Source organism: Cervus elaphus, chromosome 11 (assembly GCF_910594005.1).
Source record: "Cervus elaphus chromosome 11, mCerEla1.1, whole genome shotgun sequence".
NCBI classification, from domain to species: domain Eukaryota; kingdom Metazoa; phylum Chordata; class Mammalia; order Artiodactyla; family Cervidae; genus Cervus; species Cervus elaphus.
Genome location: NC_057825.1, coordinates 3339448 through 3364874, shown reverse-complemented (window position 1 = coordinate 3364874; position 25427 = coordinate 3339448). Strand labels below are relative to the sequence as shown.

Here is a 25427-nt window from a genome sequence, read left to right as displayed (position 1 = left end):
TTACAGGAGGATTGTTCCTGAGTGCTTGCCACGTGCCGGGGACAGAGCCTGGTGGGGACAGGCCTCTGTGTCCTCACAATGACGCCATGAAGAGGGCAGGGACTGTAGTCATGGAGGCGCGGGGGTGGGCATCCCCACCACAACCAAAGGCGCAGATGGAGCTGGCCCCAGCATTGTTAAATGTCCACGTCACCTGAACGGACACGGCCGAGGGGAAGCCCCTTAATCTGCTGCAGGTGAGCGGCAGGACGGGTGGGGGGGCTGCCCAGGGAGCCCCCAAGGGGGGCTGGGGTGCCGGGTGCATGTGTGATTCTGCCCTGCTCCTCAACCTGCAGTCACATGTTGCAAACACTTCTTCTACTCCTCGCTGTGCTCGGCGGGTGTTAAGAGACAGGGCTGGGGTGAAGGGGGCCGCTGGGCGGGGCCCAAGGCAGAGGAGCAGGCTGGCAGTCGATGGCTGGGGTGGGGTGGGTGGCTAGGACATGGGACGGGGGACAGACGTGGGACTTCAGACCCTCTGGGACCTCTTGCTGCAGGGGAGCCAGTGTTAAGATGCCGCTTGTCGGGCACTCACAGGACGGCCTTGTCCCTCAGCTGCAGGCGAACCTGACCCGGTGGCCCCAGCTCCCTCGGAGGGCCAGCGCGCTCTCCTCCCGCCCTGCGGGAGCCAGGCGCCCCCACACGGGGCGGGGAGGGCACCCTCTAACAGGACCCACATGCTCCTGCGGGCGTGCGGCCTCCCCCAGCTGCTGCCATGGCCTTCGTCTGTATTTTATGGTGTGGCTGTTAGGGCTGCGCAGGGCCAGGCATCAGCAGGACTTGTAAAGCTCGTCTGGCGATTGGAGTTTAAGGCGCTGGGGGTGAGGTCCTGGGCGTTTGACGCAGGAGGGAACGGCTGAGCGGGGAGGCTGATGGAGATAGATCACGGGAAAATTCTGTGCGGGGTTTAACGGAGAAATAATCATTTTCTATGAAAGATAATGACTTCTCTGGAGGCTGGTATCAAGATTTATTGGCCCAAGAGGTTACAGGGATTGGAGCCAAGGCGAGCACGGTGAGACCTTGGAGGGAGCAATCTTGAAATTGAAGTCTCGCTTTGGGTCAATATGTCTGAATGCCACAGCCCTCAGCTCCACACACGTAACGTCGGCGGAGATTAAGCACGTCTGATAGCTTCGGTGGACAGTCTTCCTCCTCTGGCCAGTCACTGGATAAACCCAAGCTCCCTGGATCCAGCTCTCATGGGAAGGCAAAGGCCAGGGTCTTCATACAAGTCCTCCTTGACCAGACTCCCTTCAAGGGCGAGGGGCCACGGGGCCACAAAGTGACTCCAGGGACACACGTGCCTGCTGGGCACCCAGGAGGCCCCAAGTCCAGCTGCGGGCATGGCCATGCCTGATGCCCAGCTATCAGCCCCGCCCGCAGCGGCCTGACACAAGACTATCGAATCTGAGGCAAATCTGCCGGGTTTCGATGTGGGAGATTTATGACCGAACGTGATGTGTGTAAAATACATAATTCCTCTCACACGGCCTCGTAAATCCAAAAGGGTCAGCGATAAATAGAAAAAAAAAAAAATAAAAAATCACAGACTAATTTGTTCAGAAAACTAGGGGGAAATCAATAAGAAAGCTGTAGCTCAAAATTTGTCCTGAAATTGTGTAGGTGGAGAATGCACACACATTTTCCCCCAGTGGGCCCAAACCTCTTCTGGGCTCTCAGGCGGGCTTGAGAAGATCGGGCGTCAAGTCGACATGGGTTGTTGTGACTGCTGCTCCCCAGGACAGTGATCCCGTCCTGCGTGAGCTGGGGTATAATGCAGGCTGGGCCGGTGAGCTGGTCCCTCGGAGTGGCTGCCCCAGAGGCTGGAGCCTGGAGACGACAGTGGCGGTTCCTGCTTTGGCCTGCAGGGTTCTATGGGGTCTGAGAGGCAGCATCTGGAGGCTTTGCCAGGCCAGCTTCGGAGACGCCGCCCACTCTAAATGACAAGTACTGGAAAGTCTGGGTCTCTTCCCCCGGGTCCTATAAATGCTAAGTGAATGAGTTCCTCTCCTAAAGTGGAGTGAGGGCTGCAGGAGAGGAGTTCTTGTCATTCTGACTTGACAGCTGACTTCCCAGGACCTCACGGGGGTCATATCCTGGACCAGCACCAGGACATCGATGTCCCTTAGGCCAACACGCCACCGACTGCTTGACTCTGGACTCCCTGTCAAGCAGGTGTTTTCCAATTTGAGAACTGGGAATGGATGGACAGATGCTATAGTTGATGCAGGTAGAAAACTGATAGATGATACAAATGATAGATGATGGATAGAGAATAAATAGATGATAGGTAGATAAGTGATGTGTGTGTAGTCACGTCTGACTCTTTGTGACCCCATGGACTGTAGCTTGACAGGCTCCTCTGACCTTGGGATTTCTCAGGCAGGAATGCTGGAGTGGGTTGCTATGTCCTCCTCCAGGGGATCTTCCAGGGATTGAACCCGGGTCTCCCGCATCTCCTGCAGTGGCAGGCAGGTTCTTTACCACCTGGGAAGCCCATATGGATAACTGATGGATGGTTTAGACGACAGGCAGGGAGAGACTGCCGTAGGACACAGAGAGTAACTTCTGAGAGATCAAGCGCAGCGTAAGTGAGCCTTATCTCAAGAAATCCTAACCACATCAGAAGTTTAGAAGCCGATCTGAAAGCTGCTTCCTTTTATTTATTTAATTTTCGGCCATGCTGTGTGACATGTGGGATCTTAGTCCCCCGACCAGGGATTGAACCCACGCCACCCCCGCCGCCCCGGTAGTGGAAGCGCAGAGCCCTAACCACTGGATCACCAGGGAAGTCCCCGCTTCCTTTTATGAAAGAGCTGATTGTTGGGCTCACTGAAAAGCTACTTCTCCTCCAAGTGCGCAGATGACAATTCAGGAGAGAAAGACTGACAACATTGAAATGAGCCAGCCCCACGAGGACAGGGACAGAGCAGGGGCGTTGAGAAGACAGTGTTGGTTTCCAGTGAATTCGCTGGAGCACCAGCTCAGAGGTGCTCTCGCATTAGAACCAACACACACACACGATGCAGCCTTCTGCTCCTCCTGGGGAGGGCGGGGTGGCTGCAGACAAGGTGGGAACCGGCGACAGGACGCGGGGGGCCGGCTGAACCGGCCTGTGCCCTGGCGACGGCGCTTCCGCACGGCTCTGGGGGACAAGGGGGCTGCAGGGACCCCTCAGAGCCCATCAGCGGCTCGTGGGGTGGCTGCGGGGAGAGGTCAGTGCTGCAGTGGCCTGTCCTTCAGCCCCTGAAGGTCAGCTGCCCTGGTCTCACCCCGAGGTGGCCTGAGGGCTCCCCCGCCCAGTCTACTGAGACCCACGTCACTGCGGCCCACGCCCGGCGGTCTCGCCCCGTCCTCCCGTCTCAGCCTCTCCCCACTTCCTTCCCACGGGAAACCCTCCTGGTGCTTGACTGGGCATCAACTTCCTGGACGCCCGCCTGAGTCTGGTGCTGAGGGGGACAGGCGCTCTCGCAAGGGGGCACCTGCGAGGCCGTCCCTGCAGGAGCGCCTTGTGCAGGAGCCCACATGCCACCGCCTCTGGAACCCACCGGGGCCTTGCTGCGTCTAGGAGGGCCCGTTCGACGGCCAGCCTGGCAAGGGGCTCTCATTTCTTCCGGGAGGCGTCCTGAGCACCCTCGGGGAGGCAGGGGTCTACTCCAGCCCAGAGGCCGGGCGGAGGGTGACCTGGCCGCCGGCGAAATGAACTTCTCCCTGAGCTGCAGCCTCCTCTAATCTGCACAAGGGGACGCACACAGACCTCCCAGCCCAGAGTCACCAGCTGGACGCCGTGGAGGCACCAGGTTTATCCTTCAGCAATCAGAGGCAGGCAAACACCCCCACGGATGGTTTCCCAACGAGGCAAATCCGAGAGGGCGTGTCAGTGCAGACGTAAGCCCCAGCCTCAGCATCTGGCCTCCCCGATCCCCCAAAGCTGCGCTCTCATCCTCTCGGCCCCTCCTGAGGCCCACGGCAACCCATCCCGGCCCCTCTCCTTGGGACCGTGTCCTTCCAGTAGGTGACCTCCTCACCTTTTCTTGGCCGGCCAGATCTGCATGCGTCCCACACACCCTTTGACCTTAACCTCTGGGTCAGAGCCAATTTGCAGTTGACATCCAATCGATGGCCCAGTATCAGCCAGCCGCCCACAGGTGGCCCCACCCAGGGCAAGTCCAGGCTTCCTGACGCCCCCAGCACGCTCACACACACGCACATGCTAACGCACAGTCACATCGCAACGTGTCCGGGACCTTGCTGAGTCTAGGAGGCCTCATTCGATGGCCAGCCAGGCAGGGGGCTCTCACAGACAACGTCTGTGTCCCCGCAGCCCCCCGCCACCACCCCGTCTTCTCAGAAGTCCAGCCTTCCCCACGACCGCCCAGTGGCCGCCGTGTGAGCCCGCATGCCCTGGCTGGGCCCCTCTGCCGCCGGGCTGCCTGCTGGGGCTGCCTCCGAGAGCACGGCCAGGGTGTCCCTCAGGATCCTGCTGCTGAGCTGGGCAGACAGCAGGTCCACCATCTCGGCTGTCTCCACGCCTGGGAGGGCAGCGTGCGGTCCGGCACCCAGAGCCGGAGCAGGGTCCCCCTGCCCGGAGCCAGGCAGTCCTGGGTCCCCAGCTGCCAGACTCCCCACAGACACACAGGCCACTCCGGACAGGGTCAGGGGCTGCGCTGACAGCACTGGGAGCCACGCCGGGGCATCCCCTGCTCCCCCACAGCAGGGAGACCCCAAGCTGACCGGTTCAGACAACCGGCTGTCCATGGCCTGGTCCCTCCCAACAGAACCTGATCCACCCAGTTCTCCCCCAAAGCTTCTGCCCTGTCCTGCTACCCCAAGGCAGAGCCCGGCCTCCTCCTGGGGCCCCGGGGATGGTGACTCAGACAGACCCTCCCCAGACAAGGAGGACCACTCTGCCATAATGAGGGAGGCAGCTTCCTCTGGGGTGTCCAGCGAGCCCTCAGGACACACAGCATCTTCAGGTGGGGTAGGGAAGTCTTCTGAGTGGAGGCTGGCAGGGTTGGCCTCTCCGTCCGCTGGGAGGATGGGAGGCAGAGGAGGGAGGCAAGCGTCCCTCTGGGTGGAGGGCGGGAGGTGGAAGCTGCTGTGAGACAGCGCCTCGTCCACCGGGGACAGGATCTCAGGCAAGACGTCGCCGGCCAGAGGAATGCAGGCTTCCTCCAGGACAGGGGGAGTTCTGCTTCCCCCACACCCAGGGGCCCAGCTCTCAGCTGTCTGGGCTACCTGCCCACTGGGGTCCCCAGGAGGAGCCCCTGGCATCAAGAGGACCTCAGGCTCAGAGGAGGTCTGTAGAGGTTTCCCATCAGTGGAAGGGCTTGGGTGAGTGCCCCAGGGCCCCTCTGGGCAGCCACCCGAGGCCCGCGGAAGCGCCGCCTCTCCCCTTTTGCCAAACTCAGAGGCCGAGGTCCCGGAGGGGAAGGAAAGGGTCAAGTGTAAATCACCCGAGGAAGAGGTTTGGGATGGGAGCCTTGCTCCTGCAGCCTCCCGGGACCGCCGCTGAGCTTTTCCTGTATCTGATCCACTGGTCGGGCTCCCACCGGTTCCAGACTCTTCCCGCCCCTTCCCTGGGCCCAGGAAGGGAGGCAGGACAAGGGGCACCCCAGCCCGTTCCAAGTGGGATGTGCGTCCTACAGGCGAGCAGCGCCCTGGGGCTGGCCCGGCACCGGCGCCAGGGTCCCGTGGGCTCTCCCGGCCCCAGACCTCGGTGGACAACTCGGACTGCGACCACAGAGACTGGGCAAAAGGGAGACCCCCTGCCGGAGCCAGGCCGCCTGCCCCAGTGCCAGAGCCGTGCCCGGAAAGGGCCTCAGTGCCCTCCAGCCCCTCCCAGGTCTCCGGCTCTCCGCCCCGGTGGAACCCCCAGGAGTCCAGAGCAGGGAGCCCCCCAGCCCAGCTGAGGTCTGTGTTCGGAGTGTCCCCAGCTTCCCCATCCGAGAGGGAGGTGGGGCTCTCAGAAAGCTGGACCAGGATGGCGGATGCTTTCTGAAACTCCTGGAGGGAAGGGCAGGACGGGAGGCTCGCCGAGGAGGCGGCAGTGGACCGTGGAGAAGACGCCTCTGAGCAGGCGCTGGGGGTGGACTCGGAGCCCAGGTCCCAAGGGGCCGTGAGCTGGGCCGGGGGGCCACCCTCGTGCGGGGCTGGGGGTGCCGCCACCTCAGTTACTGCAGAGAAAGGAGAGTTTAGGGATGATGTCACCACCTTTACGCTGAGGATGTTCCGCCAACCCTGGGAAGGATACAGCCCATATCCCACGGCCCCCAAGCCGGTGGATCAAAAGCAGAAGACCCCAGGCGGAGACAGAGTGCCCAGGCGGTGGGGAGGGCAGGGGCTGTGGGAGTGGGCTGGCTCTGACTGGAAAGCTGGTCCATTACCTGGGGACTGGTCCTCACGCGAGAGCGGGGCCCTTGAGGGGCTGGGGGTGTCACCAGGAGACAAGGTTGGCAGGGCAGCTTCCAGGCAGGAGAAAGGGGTGTGGGGGTTCTCCTGCTGACAGGTCTCTACCCTGCAAGCACAGCGTGAAGACTTAGGGTGCCCCCAGAGGGAGCCCCATCTTCCAGCCTCCCCCCTTGGGCCCAGAGTCTCCTCCGCAGGGGGCCTTCAGCCACTGCAGATGCTTAAAACACCTGCCTGCCAGCTGTCTGTCCCCCAGCGGAAGTGACCATCAGAGGCCAGGGCTCCCCCAGCAGGGTCTATCTTCAGGGGCTTCTGGCCTCAGTACCCCCTGGATCAGGCAGCTAGGAGTCACCATCAGAGAGATCCAGAGGCGGCGCTCCCTCGAGGGACCCCTACAGCTGCCCCCACCCAGAATCCTGGGCCGACATACCAGGGTGCGTCTTTGTTTCCTAAGCCGGGGGGTCAGACTCAAGAGGGCACGCGGGTGGGCTGGGGTGCATAGTGGCCCCAGCCCAGCATGAAGGGCACCAGGAGCGGGTGAGTGTCCCCCAGCAAGAGAGCAGGATGCTCTGGCCAAACTGTCTCCAGGCCCCAGGGTCCCCCAGCCCGAGCCGCCCTCCAGGCCCCCCACACCTCTGCTCCCCTGAGCAGCTCCAAGCAGCCTCCACAGGGGCAGGCCCCTCCACGGGGCTGCCGGCAAAGTCCGGCCCTGGTTCCGACCCTGCGGGACTCCTGCCACCTTCAGCCATCTGCTGGAAACACCATGGAGAGACGCCACGGTCAGGGTGGGGGACCTCTGCTGGACCTCAGGCCGTGTCCCTTAGCTGTGGACAGAGCCCCTGTGTTCTTGTGACCACAGTAAGGAACAAAGGCCGTCCCCCAAAGAGGGCCACAAAGACCCGCCAAATCAGACGTCCCTCCTCCCAGTGGGCTCCAAAGACCTGTCAGCAGACAGGATTCCCCTGAGAAGGCTCAGAGATCCCACCCATCAACAGCCTGCATCTGATGGACGAGGGGCCCCCGCACCAAAGCCACACAGGAGGGCCCCCGCCTGGCCCGCAGAGAGCACAGGGCCAGGCCCAGACTCACACGGGCTTCCTGGGGGCCGTGGGGACGCCCTGCGCTCAGAGAGGGACTCTGGCCTTGGAAGTGTGATGCTGGGCTTCCTGTCAGAGCCCGGGTCTTTTCCTCCGCCGGCCGGGGGCTGGGGCTGGTCTGGGGGTCTCCTAGGGGGCACAGAGACCATGAGCGCTGACGGGCACAGAAGGCAGAGGATGCAGTGGGCACAGGGTCCCGGGACGCTGAAGCCACGTGCAAACAGCCTTAGCGTCCCAAACAGCCACCACACCTGCTTGTGTTTGGTTAGAGTGAGGACAGAAAAATACAAGGTTAGCTACTCCTAAAATTACCCTCTTGTTGGACAGTTACTGAGGTGAAGACTCAGGAGAAACTTTAGAGGCAGCATTTACAATGTAGATTTAAAAGCCCTCTTTATGGTGGTTTTTGGGTGGAGCTTGCAGACCCTCTGCACAGCTGCTCTTTTCCTCCGTGTCCACTCTTCCGGGGCTGGGCTGGGGGGCTGGGCCGGGGGAGGGAGGGAGGAGGTGTGGGGACGTGTCAAGGTCACCACCGCACAGCTGGAAGGTTGGCAAAGTGGGGGCGGGGGGCTGCAGTGGGGTCTCTGTCAAGAAACCCCAGGGAGTTACCATCTTCCTACACGTCCAGTCCACGCTGGGACCCGGCAGGGACAGCAAGGCCCAGGGGTCCGTGTCAGTCCCAAGGCCACAGGCCCAAGGGGACCAGAGCTCTTTGGCTAAAGCTTGGATTTGTGGAAGCTCCACCAACGGGAACGCCTCCCTTTTGTCCGCGGCCCGCGGTGAAGGCCACGCTTGTTGCTGCTGTCTAGTCACTCAGCAGTGTTTGACTCTCTGCGGCCCCATGGCCTGTACCCCAGCAGGCTCCTCTGTCCATGGGATTTCCCAGCAAGAATACTGGAGTGGGTTGCCATCTCCTTCTCCAGGGGATCTTCCCAACCCAGGGATTAAACGTGCGTCTCCTGCTTGGCAGGTGGATTCACCACCACTGAGCCACCTGGGAAGCCGCAAGGGCAAGGTGCTGTGGGTCGAGCTGAAGGCCTGTGACGGGGCAGGCTCAGTGCCAGGTCAGACAGAGCCAGCGCCAGTCCTGGACCTCCACCACGAGCTCTTCAGGCAGTCCAATGCCCCAGGGCAGTTCCAGCCTCCTCTCATCTGCCCCAATCTGTCCTGGGGATGCTCTCCCAGGCCAGACCACAGGGAGCCCCCAGGCACACAACTGGTCTGAACAACTTCTCTGCTGCTCCCGGGGGTGGCTGTTGAGAGGGGCTTCTGAGCCCAAGACGTGGACTCAGGCCTGAGAGGTGAGCTCCAAGGTGGCACCAGGGCTTTGAGACAAGGCGGGGCCCCGGGACGCCCCACCCTGGGCTGTCCAGCCTGCTGTCCCCCAACGCACCACTGGGGGTCCCCAGAGCCGTGAAGGAGTCTGCTCCACCCTGGGAATCAGTGCATGCAAAAAGCTCTCTTTAGCTAAGAAGACACTTCCGGCACGCCGGTTCCCACGTCACTAAAGGTCTGGACCAGATAAACCAAGTGGGGACCACAACAAGCAGAGCAGGCTAGGGCTTTCCCTTCCAGCAGAAAAGGGGCCACGTCGCCCCAAGAGGCACAGAGCAGAGGCATCTCCCACCTGTGCCAGGCTTCAGGTGGTCTCCCCTGGGTCTCCCTGTCCTTGTCTGGGGGCTGGCACCGCCTTGGGGGGGGGGGACACACCCAGTTGGGGGAGCTTCTGGCAAGGCTCACGCATGGGAGGACTTACCCGGGGGTGGCTCCTTCACCGGCAGGAACCAGATCTGAGCAGCAGGAAGGCTGCCCTCCACGTTGCCCGCCTGTGTATACAACGGGGGACGGGAGATGGCCATCCTGTAGGAGCCACCTGCGGGGGGGACGCTGAGGACCACCCATCAGGACAGGAACTGAGCCCGGGCCCACCAAGACCGGGCGCAGGTCGGCAGGACAGGGGAGGGTCCCCCCAAGTGGGCAAAGAGGTAGAAGGGCTTTCTGGGGGTGTGCGTACAGGAGACGCTGGGCCTGGTGGCCATCCTGTGTCCAGGGAGGTCGCCCGCGGAAGGCCTGGCAGAGGGACATCAGGCTGCCCCCTTGGCTCTAAAAGACATACAAACCCGTACACTGTGGCTTCCACCAGCCTCAGACAGAGCCCTCCAGAGCTGGGGGTGGGGGGGTAGGAACCTGGGGAGAGCCCTCAGTGCTCAAGGGGACCCCCAAGAACTTGGGGAGAGCCCTCAGTACTCGAGGGGAGCCCCAAGAACTTGGGGAGAGCCCTCAGTGCTCGAGGGGACCCCCAAGAACTTGGGGAGAGCCCTCAGTGCTCGAGGGGAGCCCCAAGAACTTGGGGAGAGCCCTCAGTGCTCGAGGGGAGCCCCAAGAACATGGGGAGAGCCCTCAGTGCTCGAGGGGAGCCCCAAGAACCTGGGAAGAGCCCTCAGTGCTCGAGGGGACCCTCAAGAACCTGGGAAGAGCCCTCAGTGCTCGAGGGGAGCCCCAAGAACTTGGGGAGAGCCCTCAGTGCTCGAGGAGAGCCCCAAGAACCTGGGAAGAGCCCTCAGTGCTTGAGGGGACCCCCAAGAACCTGGGAAGAGCCCTCAGTGCTCGAGGGGACCCCCAAGAACTTGGGAGATCCCTCAGTACTCGAGGGGAGCCCCAAGAACCTGGGGAGAGCCCTCAGTACTCAAGGGGAGGCCCAAGAACTTGGGAGATCCCTCAGTACTCGAGGGGAGCCCCAAGAACCTGGGGAGAGCCCTCAGTACTCAAGGGGAGGCCCCAGAACCTGTGGAGACCCTCCAGAGCATGGGGGAACCCCCGGACCTGCAGAGCAAGAAGAGCTGGTCTCCCAGGAAGGGTCTCACAGACGCTCCAGTCCTCCTGCCCCTCCGTCTTCAGAGACCAGTCCCACAAGCGCCCAGGCCCCACTGTTCCCTGGGACCCCAGCGCCGCACTCCTGACCCCTCCTCGCCTTCCTCTCCTTCGCTTGCCCAGCGGGTCTGTTTGCACAGGCCCCTCAGCATTCCTCCCTGTGCTTCCCAGACGGTGTTCCAGGACACCCTGGGGTTCTGAGACGTTCCCCAGGGTGACCCTGGGGGCCGAAGAAGCTCAGTGAGCAGGGTCTCCGAGCCCCCCTGCAACTCACCCCCCACACCCTCGCCCCCTCTTGTCTGTTTACAGAACCTCCTGTACATTAGTGTCACTGCCTGGAGAGTGCAGAGAAATCAGCAAACCTGTGTCAGCAGGGATGCGGTTTTTGCTAAGAGCAGGGCTTCCAGTCACGGGGCTTTTTAGGGGACGGGGTGGAGGGCAGGCTGTCCCAACCCTCAGTGCCTGCAAACCCTTATGTGAAACTAGGGTCTTTGCAGATGCAGACACACCACAAGCCAAGGAGGCCTGGAGGCCCCCGAAACTGGAAAAGGTGGGGAGTGCCTTCTGCCTACACATGGATTTCAGGCTTATGGCCTCCAGAACTGAGAGACAGGAAGTTTCTGTCCTTTTAAGCCACAGATGTTGGGTAATTTGCCAGGGCGCAGGCCCCTCACTGCATAGAGGGGCGGGGGAGGAGCTGGATGGGGCGCCCTGCCAGGCGGGGGGGCCACACCAGCTGCTCTAGGGGCTCCCTGGGGTGTCTGTGGGCTGGGGGGGGTACAAGGTGGGAGATGGGGACAGCCTGGGGGCACGTCCAGCTCCCTGTCTGGACAGGTCCCCTGCCTGGAGGCCTGAGTGACCCAAGAGCCTGCCCAGCCCTGAGCCTGGGGCAGGCCTGGCGGGCCCCTGCTCCCACCCTTGGTGGAGGCAGCGTCACGAACATCTGGACTCAGTCGGGCAGCATGTCCTGCGGTGTTCTCGGGCAGGTCTGAGGTTCTGGGGACCAGCCTGGCTCAGCTGGCTGCTCTGAGTTGTCGCATTGCCAGGAGGAGGAGCGGCCGATCTGGGTGGCCTCTCCCACCCCGGCCAGCCCCCACCATCTGGAAAGGCAGCCCTCCTGAGCGCCCAAACATAGGGACAGGGAGGCCGGGTCGCCCCGAGCACACAGCTCCGGCCAGGCCCAGCGGGATGTAGGTCTGTCTGACCCTGAACCGACCGCAAGCCCGAAGCGGGCCTGAGTTGCCAGGGCTGAGGGGGGTGGCGTCTGTCCTCAGCTGCCACCGCTGCCGCCCCGCCTGGTTACCTTGGCCCGTGTGGCTATGGCTCTCCGGGGGTTGGCCTCCAGCATCAGGTCGGCCAGCCACTGCGGGTGCGTCCTCGTCCCACGCCAGCCTCGGAGGCTGCGGGTGACCGTCTGCAGCTGAAGCTGCCAGAGGGGGTGTCCCATCCTGCGGCTCGTCGAGTCGGCTGCAAGGCAGTGCAGGGTGGGCTGGGGTGACCACTCACCCGGCTGCTCCTCCACTCCCAGGTGGCCAGCCCTGACCAGAACATTCCACCAGTGGAGCAGCACCTCACGTCCAGGGGACAGCTGCATGCAGTGGCCAAGCGGTCAGCACCGGGAGAAGGAAGACGGGCCCCAGCCCCTCCCTGCCCGGCAGCTTCTCGAGCAGGGCCTGCACCCCTAAATGGGACCACCGCTGGGGGTGGCAGGGGACGTGTGGGGAGGGAGACTCTGTCTGTGCCCCTGTTCCCTCAGGACCTCTGCATGGAGCCCGACCCCCCGGCCCGAGGGCAGCACTCAACGTGCCTGGGTCCCACCTGAGCTCCGGGCACACGGACGGCAGGAAAAGCGCCCCATCGTGGCCCCAGAGGGGGGCTGGGAACAGGACTGCCAGGTTTCCTGGTTCCTTCTGGGTTTAAGGTCATGCCCACGGGGAGCCTTGTTCTAGAACATTCCCCCGCTCTCAGGCGCAGCAGGGCGTTCCTTCCGTTCCCTTTCTTCCCAGGCACGCGCTGCAACTGGGCACAGCTTGCTGCTCCCCCAGGGCGGCCCTGAGCGTCCCCCTCCCCGGGACTGGCACCCATGGCAGGGTGTGGACTGGGGAGCGGGGTCAGAGGGCTGTCTTAGCCGAGAAACTGGGTCTCGGGCTTTCGAAGGAGGAGACGTCTCGGGGGGCTGGAGTTCTGACCTGCAGGGCAGGAAGTAGCAGGCACCTGTCCGCACCAGTGTGTCCAGATGCAGGGCCCGGCCCGCCCCGGGGGAAGGATGCAGAGGACCAGAAGGGGCTGTGCCTGGCCCAGAACCTGGCCGAACTGAACCGGAATGGAAGGCCCCGCCCCCGCCTCCTTAAAGAGGTACCATCCCTCCCCCAGCCCTCCCCAGTGCACACCGGGTCTCAGGCCAGAGCCCCCAGCCAGGGCAGCGAGGGCCCCCACAGGCCCTGGATCAGGGATGCATCCCAGCCCTGAGCAGCTCAGCGCTCCGCTGAGCTTCTCTTGAGGGAACGAAAGTACGAAGCAGTCTGTCCAGGTGGCAGGACCTCCCGGGGAGCTTCCAGGCCTCTGAAGCCTCCCTCGTAGACACACAGCTCTGCTCTGGTTTCTGACTTGCATCACTGTTGTGATGAGGAGCCTCATGCCCCGCCAGGACCTCGACTCCAGGACACACCCCTCACCCTCGGGGCGAGCAGCCAGCCCCAGTGCCATAAACAAACTCCTGGTACCGAGAGGGTCCGGTCCGGTCAGCCAGGAAGCCTGTCAGAGATTCCTGGGCTGGGTGATCAACAGCCACGTGAACTATAGATCAGCGTGTGAAAAGCGCTCTCAGAGGGCCCAGGGCCAAGTGTGCGACGACCCCCTTTCCTGGGAGAGGCATGAAAACGGGCCCCCCACTGGAAGGGGCCGCTGGACGGCAGTGGTACCCCCAGGGGCAGGCAGGGGTCCTGAGAAGGCCACTCTTGAGGGGCCAGCCCCTTCCCAGGGTTGGGGGTCACCTCTGCGGCCTCAACCCCAGGTTGTGGCTTTGGGTGGGGGCGCTCAGGTTAGAGCCTGGCGGGCGGCCAACCCTCAGGGGAGGAGCTGGGAGCTTGCTAGGAGGAAAGGGGGCCTCGTGGGCTCTCAAGGGCCATTGTAATGAAGACGGAAGAGGAGGAGGGGTCCCAGTGCGGGGTCATCAGGACACTCTTGATGGGAATAAAGCGGCTCGGCTCCCATCCACAGCCAGGACTCTGCCCCCTGCCCCAGACGACTCAGCCCTGGGGGGCCTTTGGCTGCAAGCTGAGGCCAGTGGCCCCGCATCCAGGCTTCCAGAAAAGGCCAAGCCACCCCAGCCGGGGGAACAGCCCACGCCAGCCTTGAAAGGGAGTGCCTGGCAGCTAGGGGGTCCCACGCACACAGCACCCACCCAGGTCGGTCCACCTGACCTGTGTCACTGTGCCCTACAGCAGCCCTGGGGATGGTGGCACCCCATTCCCATTCAGCCAACGAGCGGGGAGGACACACCCCGGCCAGTGGCCCAGCTGCGAATGAGCCAAATCCCTGCGCTTCTCCCAGCGGGCCAGGGAGGTTCTGGCCTCAGCCACCAGCCCCATGGGCCAGCCGGTGGGGCAGGAGCCCCCTCCCAGTCCTCCAGCATCCCTGCCCCTCCTCCCTGTGGCCAGGTGTGCAGGGCCCAACGGCTGTGACACCACGGCCACCCAGCAGGCAAGGCTTTTAATGGCAAGCGCCAGGGCCAGGGCCGCCCGTGACGACTCACTGCGGGACTGGCAGGCTCTCGCTCCTCTGCGGGTGCTGGCTGAAGGGGCTGCCAGGCGTGTGCCGGGCGTGTGAGGAGCCCTGGGCCGGCCCCTCCGGCTGCTGGGGGCTTGTCCCGGGGCCCTCCTCCCGCCTGGCCTTGACTTCAGGGCTGGAACTCTAAGAGAAACAGCGCGGAGCAAGCTGGTCCACCTCCCCTTAGGAAAAGCAGGAGGCGGCTTCATGCAGCGGCTGCCATGGCAGGGCAGCCACCAGCTCGGCGGGCAGCCTGCTCCCATGAGGAGGCAGCGGGCTGGCTGAAACAGGGGTCCTCAACTCACGGGAGCCCCACGGTCCGTTGCTAACAGTCCCCAACGGTGCTGACAAGAGGCCCAGAGCTGGGGGTGGGCCCTTGCCTAAGGCTGCCCAGGTCGCCGGGCTGGAACCCACAGAGGTGGGGGCTGTGGAATCCGGCAGCCCTGGGCCCCTCTCCTGCAGGCTTGGCTGGGATGATGGGATGACCGCTAAACTACCCCAGCTGCTCTGCAGAACCCAGTCCACCACCCTCCGCCGCCCGCCAGGTGAGACAGTCACCATCCCCAACCTGTGGGAGAGATGCTCGGCCTGGGGACAGGCACCCGGCCTTGTCCTCACCGCCTCCTCCCTGTGACGGTGGGGACAGGCTGCAGCAGCAAGGACACACCGCCACTCAGCTCCCGAGGGGCCAGCCTCTCAAGGGGCCCGGGCCTCTCCCTCCTTCCTGCCTCGGCCCCACCGGCCCCGCCAGCCCCCTCCACACTGCCCCAACCCTGCTCACTAAGCTCCCGGGCCAGAGCACTTTCCAGCCCCGGGGAGTCTGGTTCCTCCTCCAGGCCCGGCCAGGCAGCCCAGTCCAGGAAAGCCCCCTTGGCCCCCGCAGCAGCTGCCGCCCCTCCAGCCCGACCCTCCCGAATCCCTTCCCACCCTGGGTCACAGGTGTTTTACACAGGACTTGCACGTGCCCAGGAAGCGGCCAGTGAGCAGCATTTCCGGCCACGAGCCAAGCCCCCAGGCCGGGTGAGAACGCCCACCTGAGGCAGCCGGGTCCGGTCCTGAAGCTCTTGCTGCAGGAGGGCCGCGGACCTCTGCACGGAGACGATGTCCTTCTGCTGCTGCAGGAGCAGCTTCCTCTCTCGGTGGGAGGACAGGTGAAGGGTCCGCAGGTGCCGGATGCCCCTCTGAACCAGAGGAGCACACGTCAGCACCCAGGGACAGGACGGGGCGGCTCTGGAGCTGGGGGCCCCTGGCCCCTCGGATGTCCCTGCCCTTCTCATCCTGCTCAGTCAGGAGGTCCCCCCCTGCACCCCGCACCTTGGACTCCCCTGCCGCTTAGGTTTGGCCATCAGCGGGCTCTGGTGAGATGCAGGAAGGAAGTTGGGGTGCTCATTCCTTGGGCACCTCCAAGCAAGGCTGGCACAGGCTGGCTGTGCCCCTGCCAGTCCTCACCGCCCTCCCTCTTGCCATGTCCTGGGCTCTGTCCCTGACTGTCCCCTGTCTCCTGCTGCGTCTCTGATGGCCATCCTTTGGCAGAACCACCTTGCTGGGACGATGCCCCCCCCCAGGGGAGGCGACACCCTGTCCAGGTCAGAGGAGGAAACTGAGGCTCAGCAGAGCTGGGTCCCCCACCCCAGTGGTCAGGGCCCCGACCCAGAGTCCACCAATGTCTCCACCCACAACAAAGGACCCCAGGGTCCCCACCTCAGTTGATAACTAGAACCCTTCCATTCCCACCTCACGGTGTCCTGGGCTCCTCCTGTTGCCCCTCTGCCTGGAAAGCCCCATACCCACCACTCCACCTCCCTGGTCCCCCCAGGTCCTCTAGGATGGAGGTCAGGTCCACCACCACCCCTCCCTTCGCAGCTGAGGGTCCCCGGGCAAGACCAGCCCCAGCCCCCAGCCTCAGTTTCTTCATCCAGATGAAGAGAGGGACCACGAGCTCCCACCCCACACAGGGGTGTCTGGAGTCAGAAATGGAAGGACACCAGCGGAGTGACCCCTGACCCCAGATGAGGAAACTGCGCTCAGAGAAGCTGCAAGTCCCCTCTGAGGTCAGGGGTCACTGCTAGCTGGGCCAAGCCCTCCAACAACCCCACCGAAACACACACGGCTGCAGTTTTCCCATAATGAGGCTCAGAGAGGCCCGGCCACTGTACAGAGGCTGCAGGGGTCAGAGCACCACACTGCCCCCACCAGCTCTGAACGCTTCCCATGCAGCCCTGAGCAGCCCTGGAGGATGCCAAGCACCCAGGAGTTCTGTGGTGGGGGTGCTCGCGTTCCCAGCCCCAGGAGAGCAGCAGGAGCCCCTTGCGGTCGGCCCGCCCGAAGCCCGCCCTTACCAGCTCCCGCTCAAGGTGGCTGAGGGCCTGCTGCTGCTTCTCCGCCAAGGCCACCAGCGCTGTGTAGCTGCCGATGCTGTTCAGATACCTGGCAAAGGAGATGGATGGACTGGATTGACTGCTGACCTTGGGGCCTGCCCGTGGGTGTGGAAAGCCGCAGTCCTGGCTAGCCCGAGCTATCCAGGTGGACCTGGCATGCCCAGTTCTCACGGCAGGGCCATCGGGAGGAGATGGCCGTGTGTGGGCAGGCAGGGGAACCCCAAGGGGTCCAATGGGCCCAGCCCAGACTGTCACTCTTCCTGTCCCCTCATGACCACCTTTGGGCCTGGAGAGAGGAAGGGAGGACAGTGCATTTCCCATGCTGGCACCCCAGCCCAGCCAGAGGGCCCTTTTGGGGAGGTGGGAGTCATCATGGAATAGAAGACCCCCAGCCTGGCACAATTGTAAACCGCCAGTGATCTTAAATGGAATGAGCTATTTGGAGACCAATACGGGAATAACAAGAAGCTGTAAAAAAAATGCGTCCTCATTGCCATCAATTCCACTTCCACAAATTTACCTTAAGGAATTCATCTCTGGGATGTTCACGACTCAGGACACAGAGCTGGAGACACCCCAGAGGTCCAGTTCGAGGGGCTGGCTAAGGGGGCTGTCGTCTCTGTGCTGGGTGCGCTGGGTGTCGTAGCGCTCATGCAGGGACAGGGAGAGGGTTTCTTGACTTTTAAACGAAATCTCAAGCTACAACGGCGTGTCAGTTCAGTTCAGTTCAGTCGCTCAGTCGTGTCCGACTCTTTGCGACCCCATGGACTGCAGCACGCCAGGCCTCCCTGTCCTACACCAACTCCTGGAGTTTGCTCAAACTCATGTCCATCGAGTCGGTGATGCCATCCAACCACCTCATCCTCTGTTGCCTCCTTCTCCTCCTGCCTTCAATCATTCCCAGCATCAGGGTCTTTTCCAGTGAATAGGTTCTACGAATCAGGTGGCCAAAGGATTGGAGTTTCAGCTTCAGTATCAGTCCTTCCAATGAATATTCGGGACTGATTTCCTTTAGGATGGACTAGTCTATTCCAAATGCTGCTGAAATAGCTATGTGTATATCTCCCTTAACAAGACCTGCCAAGACAGCCTGGAAAATGGGCAGAGATGATCTCGCACACGTGGGGCTAGGAGAGGGTTCAATGCCACTGTATTCACCTTTTGGTACTTTTGGTCGCATCAAACGCCCATAGCAGCACTTTACCCTGGGCGTACCGAGTGGGGGCGGGGCGGGGCCGGCGCTGCGCGCATGCGCTCACCCTCGCTGATGCTCCAGCCAGGCCAGCTCGGCGCGCGTCTTCTCCTCCAGCGCTTTCTCGCGCAGGCGCAGCAGCGCGGCCTGGTGGCGCGCGCGCAGGTCCTCTTCCCGCAAGCTCTGCTCCAGCATCTGGATCGTGAAGCGGCTGAAGGGTACCGGCGCCGCGCTCCGGGGCCTCGTCCGGCTCCCCTGGGGTGGGGCAGGCCGACCGGGGCCGTGTCACCACCGCTGAGTATCTCTGAGTGGGAGCAGCACCCAACTCCCCGGGGAGGAGGCCGCCGCCTCCAGGGAGCCTTCCCGGACTGGCCGCCCCGTTGTTCTCCATGCCGTGCCCCTCTTCCCTGGGACACATTACCATCCTCCTCCCAACTGGTGGCACCCGAAGAGGGCAGGGTGGGGTCCTTGTGAGGTTGGCCCTGTGCTCAAGCCGGCCACCTGTTTGTGCTCTGGATGGGTTAGGAAAGACTGGGCCCCCTCCCTGAGATGTGCAGTCAGCACTGCCTGGGCCAGCCCTGCCCCGAACACCTGCGGTCACGTGCCACCCCAGCCGTGAGGAAGGGGCTTGAGCAGAGGTGAGCTGGACGGGCCGGTGGTACCCATGGCAGGGAGAGCCTCCCTCCGCACAGAATCTGCAGCGGAGGCCCCCTGGCTGTAGGAGGGGTGGTCTCAACACCTGATGTCCCCGGGGATGGAGAACTGGGTCCCCTCCCCTGGGGCCCACTTGTGAGCCCCTTCCCCGGGTTCTGTACCTGGAACCTGGGTTCCTCCCAGGGGTAGAGCCTGGCTGGGGGCAGCTGGGAGGGGCGCTGGTCTGGTCTCCCTTCCTGCACGGGCTCTGAGGACAAAAAACAGGCATGGCTGGTCATATAAGGTTCCAGGGGCCTTTTTTACAGGAAGTCTTCACTGAGCTAGGGTGTCTGGGCAACTTAATCTACCACCACAACCACCACAGCACAACACCCACCCCCCCACCCAACTGCCAGACACACAGCTTCAGCCAAATCTTCAAGAGGCCATGAAACGGAGCAGGACTGTATGGTTCTTCCCCCGACACACACCCCAATCCCAGTCATGTCCCTGACCTGCTTTAACTAAAAAAGACTTTAATCAAAGAATAAATGTAATCAGAGAAAAAAATGCAGAAATTAGTCCTAAATATTCATTGGAAGGACTGATACTGAAGCTGAAACTCCAATCCTTTGGCCACCTGATTCGAAGAACCAACTCATTGGAAAAGACCCTGATGCCGGGAAAGATTGAAGGCGGGAGAAGAAGGAGACGACAGAGGATGAGACAGTTGGATGGTATCACTGACTCAATGGACATGAGTTTGATCAAGCTCCAGGAGTTGGTGATGGACAGGGAAGCCTGGCGTGCTGCAGTCCATGGGGTCAGAAAGAGTCGGACACAACTGAGTGACTGAACTGATGTATACATACACACATATATACACATATGGGTATACATACATGTGTATGTGTATATACATAAATATATAAATTTTAAAAGTTTCTTGAATGTTTACAAAAATAACAATGCATTGTGGCGTTATAAAGTAAAATGCATGACTACCGTAGCCTAAAGTCCAGAAAAAAAGAAATGGAGGGCTGGCTGTGAGGGCCTCCTACTCAGGGTGAGCCAGTGGAATGTCACGTGAAGGGACACCACAGGTACCATTGTAAATCCTAGATCAACCACTAAAGTCAGTTACAGCTCATAAGCCAACAACAGAGAGAAAATTGAATGATAAAAAAAAATGTTTGACCTAAAAGAACACAGAAAAAGAAAACGGAAAAAAGGCCAGTTGAGGCAAAAGAAAATAGCAGGATGATAGATTCAAAACCTAACAACATTGGAACTTCCCTGGTGGTCCAGTGGTTAAGATTTTGCCTTCCAAAAAAAAAAAAAGGAAAAACACTAAACAAAAAAAGAAGAGAAAGAAACAAAACAACAAAAAAAGACTTTTCCTTCTAATGCAGGGGATGCAGTTTCAATCCCTGGTTGGGGATCCCACATGCCTTTGTGACTAAAACTCCAAAAACAAAAGAGAAACAATATTGTAACAAATTTAGTAAAGACTTTAAAAAATGGCCCACATTAAAAAAAAATCTTAAAAAACTCTTAACCATAATGATAATTCTGTTACATGGAAATGGCGAAGCACTCCAGGGGAAAGGCAGAGATTGCTGGATTGTATAATAAGACAAAGGAGCAAGATCCACCTACAGGCTGCCTCCAAGAAACACACTGGAAATATGAAAACACACATCCCTTACAAGTGGGAGGATGGAGAGGACAGACCAGCTGGACCACCTGATGCTAGCTGTGGGAAAGCGGGAGTGGCTGGATCAGACACAGCAGGCCGCGGAGCAGAGCGGGTCGCTGGGGACAGAGGGCTATCCCGTGAGGGCAGAGTTTTAAAGGGGTCAGTCCACCAAGGGCACACGGTAATCCTGAACAGTGATGTTCTCAACACCAGGGTTTCTTTTCAAGAGCTCACGGAACATCCACCAACATAGACCCACATCTCTACATATTTGGGCTCAGGTCCGTCTCGTCAAAATTATGGTTTCTCCAGTGGTCATGTATGGATGTGAGAGTTGGACTCTAAAGAAAGCTTAGCACTGAAGAATTGATGCTTTTGAACTGTGGTGTTGGAGAAGACTCTTGAGAGTCCCTTGGTCTGCAAGGAGGTCCAGCCAGTCCACCCTAAAGGAGATCAGTTCTGAATATTCATTGGAAGGACTGATGCTGAAGCTGAAGCTCCAGTCCTTGGGCCACCTGATGCAAAGAGCTGACTCATTTGAAAAGACCCTGATGTTGCGAAAGATTGAAGGTGGGAGGAGAAGGGGACGACAGAAGATGAGATGGTTGGATGGCATCACTGACTCAACGGACGTGAGTTTGAGTAAACTCCAGGAGCTGGTGATGAACAGGGAAGCCTGGTATGCTGCAGTCCATGGGGTTGCAAAGAGTCAGAGATGACTGAGTGACTGAACTGAACTGAACTGACCATGAGGAAATTAAACCACAAGTCCATCACAGGAGCAAGTAAGTCCGTCATATGCCACCAGCCCAGCCACGGTTCAAACTCCCGGAGGTTGTGCTGGGCTGTCCCTGCAGCCTACACACAGGGAACTCTCTTTGCCAACAAGGACCCGGTATCCAACTGGATATTCACGGGGCCAGCACCTGAGAGGCCTCAAGGAATGACCGCTCAGAGGGACGGAGGTGGGCATATTGGCAGACCTGGGAAGAGTGTAGGCTTCCCTGTTCCCCAAGGGACAGAGATGGGCTGTGTTCAGGATTTCAGCGGGAGGGTGACGGTCACCCTGAAGGTCTGCCCAAGCAGGACAGACAGGGCTGGACGTCTCACCCACCCCACCTCCTTACTTGGCCACGCCCCGCGCTGTTGGGCTGCTTCGCTAGGCATCTAACTGAAAGCTTTCTTGTAATCCAGGCTCACTGCCCCGAGGTCTGGGTGGGTGGGGGCGGTGCATCTGCTAACTGGCTCACTGGCTCCCTGATTGCCCTAACAAGCAGGAGGCAGGAAGCAGCGATGCCCGATGGTGTGTTGTGACATCAAGTCAGTTCAGCTGAGTCCTCAGTCATGTCCAACTCTCTGTGACCCCATGGACTGCAGCACGCCAAGCCTCCCTGTCCATCACCAACTCCCGGAGTTCACTCAAACTTATGTCCATCGAGTTGGTGATGCCATCCAACCATCTCATCCCCTGTCATCCCCTTCTCCCACCTTCAATCTTTCCCAGCATCAGGGTCTTTTCAAATGAGTCAGCTCTTTGCATCAGGTGGCCAAAGGATTGGAGTTTCAGCTTCAACATCAGTCCTTCCAGTGAATATTCAGGACTGATCTCCTTTAGGATGGACTGGTGGGATCTCCTTGCAGTCCAAGGGACTCTCAAGAGTCTTCTCCAACACCACAGTTCAGAAGCATCAATTCTTCGGTACTCAGCTTTCTTTAGAGTCCAACTCTCACATCCGTGCATGACGCCTGGAACACTTTCAAACCCCAGTTCCCCCTGCCCCGTGAGGCCGTGGGTGGGTCGCCCCCCTCCCCAGCCCCTCTGTCGGGCGCCTGACCCAGCCGCCTCCTCGGGGCCCACTGGGGCACGAGCTGTGCTGTCTGGTGGCTGGGGGGTCGGTTCTGAGACCACTCACCCGCGTGAGCTGACGTGTCCGCCCAACTCTTCTTTCCATCCTGGGGACTCGGGGAGGGTGCAGCCGTGTCTCGGCCCGGGAGTGGGTATGAGCTGCCAGGTGAGAGAGTGCTGCAGACTGTGGCCCACGTGGTCCGAGACCCCCACCCAGCCCCCTCGTACGCTGGACGGGGGGCCACACCTGGGCCTGGCTGCTGCGGCGCTCTGAGAGGTCCTCGGCTCCGGAATCACATGCACCTGCGGCCGCTCCAGCTCCAAGGCCGCCCCTGGCCTGGCCTGGGTCGAGTGCTCCTCCCGCAGCCGCTGGGAGGACAGGAAGGCGGCGAGTGTTGTGGAGGGTGGGCCAGGCGGGGTCCCAGGGAGGAGCCAAGGCCGCGTGAGCCTCCTACACCAGGGCCTGCCCGCCAGCCTCTGCGGGCAGCTGCACTCGGAGGCCCTCAGCCTGAGCGGGACCCACAGCCCCCTTCCCTGGGCTGACCTGACCCACGCTTCCCACCAGCCTTCCCCAGGCTGGGCCGGGCCTTAGGGGGAGGGCTGGCCAGCTGACCTCCAGCCTGGGTCTGGACAGCAGCTCCCCCAGGGCCTTCTGCGTCTCCCAGACCTCCAGCTCCGCCTGCCGCCGAAGGAGGGCCAGCGCCTGTCCCTGCTCCCGCCGGTCCGGCTGCAGGGAGGCGAGGAGCAGCCTCAGGACTCCCCGGGGCCCCCGCCTGCTGCCCCCACCCCACCCCCAGCTCCCTGGCAAGGACCCCGCCTCAGAGGGCAGGCGGTGTTACCTCCAAGGACTGGACCCTTACAGAGCGTCCCCACCGGTAGACTGCTCCCCAGCCCGCAGCCTCCCCGCCTCGGCCCGGCCGGGGCCCTGGGCTTCCTTCCTGCTCCAGGCTCCCCTCCCTCCCTCTCAACTCTGGGGCCCCTGCCACTCAGCCTCAGGGGTGGAAGCTGGTCCCGGTGGACCCCCAAACAGAAGCGGCCTAAAGATGACGCGCCTTCAGGGACTCCAGGAAGCGCAGCGACTTCTGCCGGACGTCGGACAGCGGACCTGCAGGAACCACAGGAAGGGGTGGCTGGGCGGCCTCCCCTCGCCGGCCTCGGTGCTGGGCCTGCAGGACACGCGCTGGGGGAGGACCCCTTCCCTGCACATCCAGGGAGGGCGGCCAGGGCCCCCAGCCTGCGGGGCAAGGAGACAGGTTGCTGCCCTACCGTACCCTGCCCCCCCGCGGGGGTGGGGGGCTCTCCCTGCCTGACCCTTGGCCACCCTCCCCTGGGAGCAGGGACCCCAGGCTGCAGACACATGGCCAGGGCCAAGAACACAGGCGTTGCTGCCAGACAGTCCTTGGCTCATCGCTCACTTGCCCGGTGCCCTGGAGAAAGTGCTCGTCCGTGAGCGCCACCACGGGGACATCCCTGTGCTAAGATGCTCTGATACCTAGTGGCTGCCCTAATAAGGGTCGCAGCCCCATGGGTGTGCGGCAACCCAGGCCAAGGGGCACCGCCCTGCGGCCTCCCTGGGACTGTCCAGAGTGCAGGCTCGGAAACCTCAGGCTCCCTGGGCAGCCGAGGGCTTCTGGTTCCCAGTGGGGGCCCCAAGGACCCAGCCTGGCCCTTCGGAGGCTGCCTGGGGGTGGCGGGGGATGACTGTAGTCAGAGGCAGGGGCAGCGAGTGTTGCTTCCTCTGGCCCTGCCCTCCATCTTCTCGGCTGGACCCCCATGAGAGCCAGCAGCAGAGGGCACGGAGGATGAGCTCCCCCACCCCGGGAGAGGCCTTGGGTCTGTGGACGGCAAGCTCTCCTGGTGGCTCTTGGACGAGCTCCTGGGTCATCCCTGGTGATTGTGCAGAAAGGAGGGTGGCGCCCTGCTTCCCAGAACAGGGCAGCTCAGGGTCCCATGTTAGAGCGGCCAAAGAGCTGTGAACAACAGCCAACCGGCTGCTGGGCGCTTCCATGGCCGTTGAGGACACTCTGCAGCTTGGAGCCCAGGGGAGGGGCAGGGGTTCTGGCCAGCTGACGTGCGGGGCACATGGGGGATGCCTGGCGTGCTCCCCCGTGCTCCCAGCCGCCCGGCAGGTCCCTGGAGAAGGGGCCACTCCTCCCTTGCTTTTGCTTGTGGCCTGGAAAGAAGATACCCTGGTCCTCCACTGAGTTCCTGTTGATCCTCTTCCAGGGCCTGGAAGCTTCAGAAAGCCGAGGCCCCCAGAGCTGCTGCTCTAAGAGGTGCAGACCTCTCAGGGCCATCCCTGGCCAGGCCAGCACCCATGACAGGTCACCAAGGAGCCCCCAGGCTGTGGGTCCCCAAGCTCTGAGCTGCGATCCAGGAGAAAGCAAGTGTTCCCTGAGACGGATATGGCCTGGGCCAACCGAGCAGCTGGCCCTGCTGAGCAGAGGACGGTACCGGCCTCGCTCCCCAACTCCTGATGACCATCGGGGAGGGGCCCCAAGAATCCAGCACGACCTGCCACCCCAGAGTGCCTGGTGGCCTTGTGGCTCCCACGGGATGATTAAACACATACGTGGCGACTGTTACTGTTGCCAACAGCAACGGGGATGCTGAGGACCAGGTGTGCTCTCCCTGACCGCGCTGCGGCTGGGGGCCCATGGCCTCAAACGGAAACAAAGCCAGTGGGCCCCGCCTGGGCGAGAGGCTGCCGTGTCTGAGGGCCGGAGCCTCGCTGTCCGATGGCACGCCGCCCTTGCTGCTCACGTTTAAACTCAGGGGAAACAAAAATGTAAAACTTCACTCTCCAGTGGTACTGGCCACGTCCCAGAGGCCCCCACAGCCACACGTGGCTGGTGGGCACCAGATCAGATGGCCCAGAATTTAGAACATCTCTGTCACTGCAGAAAGTTCTGTTGGGACGGCGCTGCTCCCAGTGGGAAAGGCTGGGCCCCGGTCCCCGCTCTGCCGTTCGCTGTCGGGCGGTGGGGGTTATGCCTCTCTGAGCACTGGCTTCCTCTTCCGTGAACAGGGGCACGAGCTTGGAACCTGCCCGGAGGCAGGTGACACCAGTGAGCTGCCTTGTGTGACACAGACAGGCCCAGGGGGCCTCAGGGCCTTTTGGAAGTCATTCATGCATGCAGCCAACATTCCCCAAGCACCTGGCCGGGCAGGAGCCGGGGCTGCAAGGAGAGCCAGACCCTCAGGTTCTCGTGGCCCACAGAGACAGAGGCACACACACGAGTTTCACTCCCACCAAGCATGCTGAGATGGGTGAGCAGAGCACCAGCCCAAGCGTTATCCGGGAGACTTCCTGGAGGAGGCGTCTGGTGGGGGTGCCCAGCGCCCGCACTCTGGGTTGTGCTGGCTGCTTGGTGGCGGGCTCCCGAGATCCTGCTTGGCTCCCGGCCTCCCAGCGAGGCCACCTGCAGGCAGAGCTGGGAGAGGAGCGGGTTTTTCTGGAAGACCCGGCACTTGGCCTGGCACCTGGCCTGCT

General features: G+C 61.8%; 1 protein-coding gene across 1 annotated transcript in view; it reads right to left on the bottom strand.

Annotated features, from left to right (window-relative positions):
- Positions 1 to 991: 991 nt before the first annotated feature.
- Positions 992 to 25427, bottom strand: part of CCDC187 (coiled-coil domain containing 187) — a 61834-nt gene continuing 37398 nt past the window's right edge. The window contains exons 10-26 of the mRNA XM_043916374.1: positions 22987 to 23039; positions 22548 to 22661; positions 22182 to 22303; positions 22002 to 22093; positions 18572 to 18657; positions 17824 to 18011; positions 16526 to 16613; positions 15221 to 15367; positions 14173 to 14330; positions 11722 to 11885; positions 10519 to 10638; positions 9562 to 9650; positions 9304 to 9373; positions 7540 to 7676; positions 7084 to 7202; positions 6429 to 6559; positions 992 to 6218 (exon numbers count right to left, since the gene is read on the bottom strand). Coding sequence (XP_043772309.1) covers positions 4390 to 6218; positions 6429 to 6559; positions 7084 to 7202; positions 7540 to 7676; positions 9304 to 9373; positions 9562 to 9650; positions 10519 to 10638; positions 11722 to 11885; positions 14173 to 14330; positions 15221 to 15367; positions 16526 to 16613; positions 17824 to 18011; positions 18572 to 18657; positions 22002 to 22093; positions 22182 to 22303; positions 22548 to 22661; positions 22987 to 23039 — 3707 coding nt within the window. The 3' untranslated portion in view covers positions 992 to 4389. The remainder of the gene's footprint in view (positions 6219 to 6428; positions 6560 to 7083; positions 7203 to 7539; positions 7677 to 9303; positions 9374 to 9561; positions 9651 to 10518; positions 10639 to 11721; positions 11886 to 14172; positions 14331 to 15220; positions 15368 to 16525; positions 16614 to 17823; positions 18012 to 18571; positions 18658 to 22001; positions 22094 to 22181; positions 22304 to 22547; positions 22662 to 22986; positions 23040 to 25427) is intronic.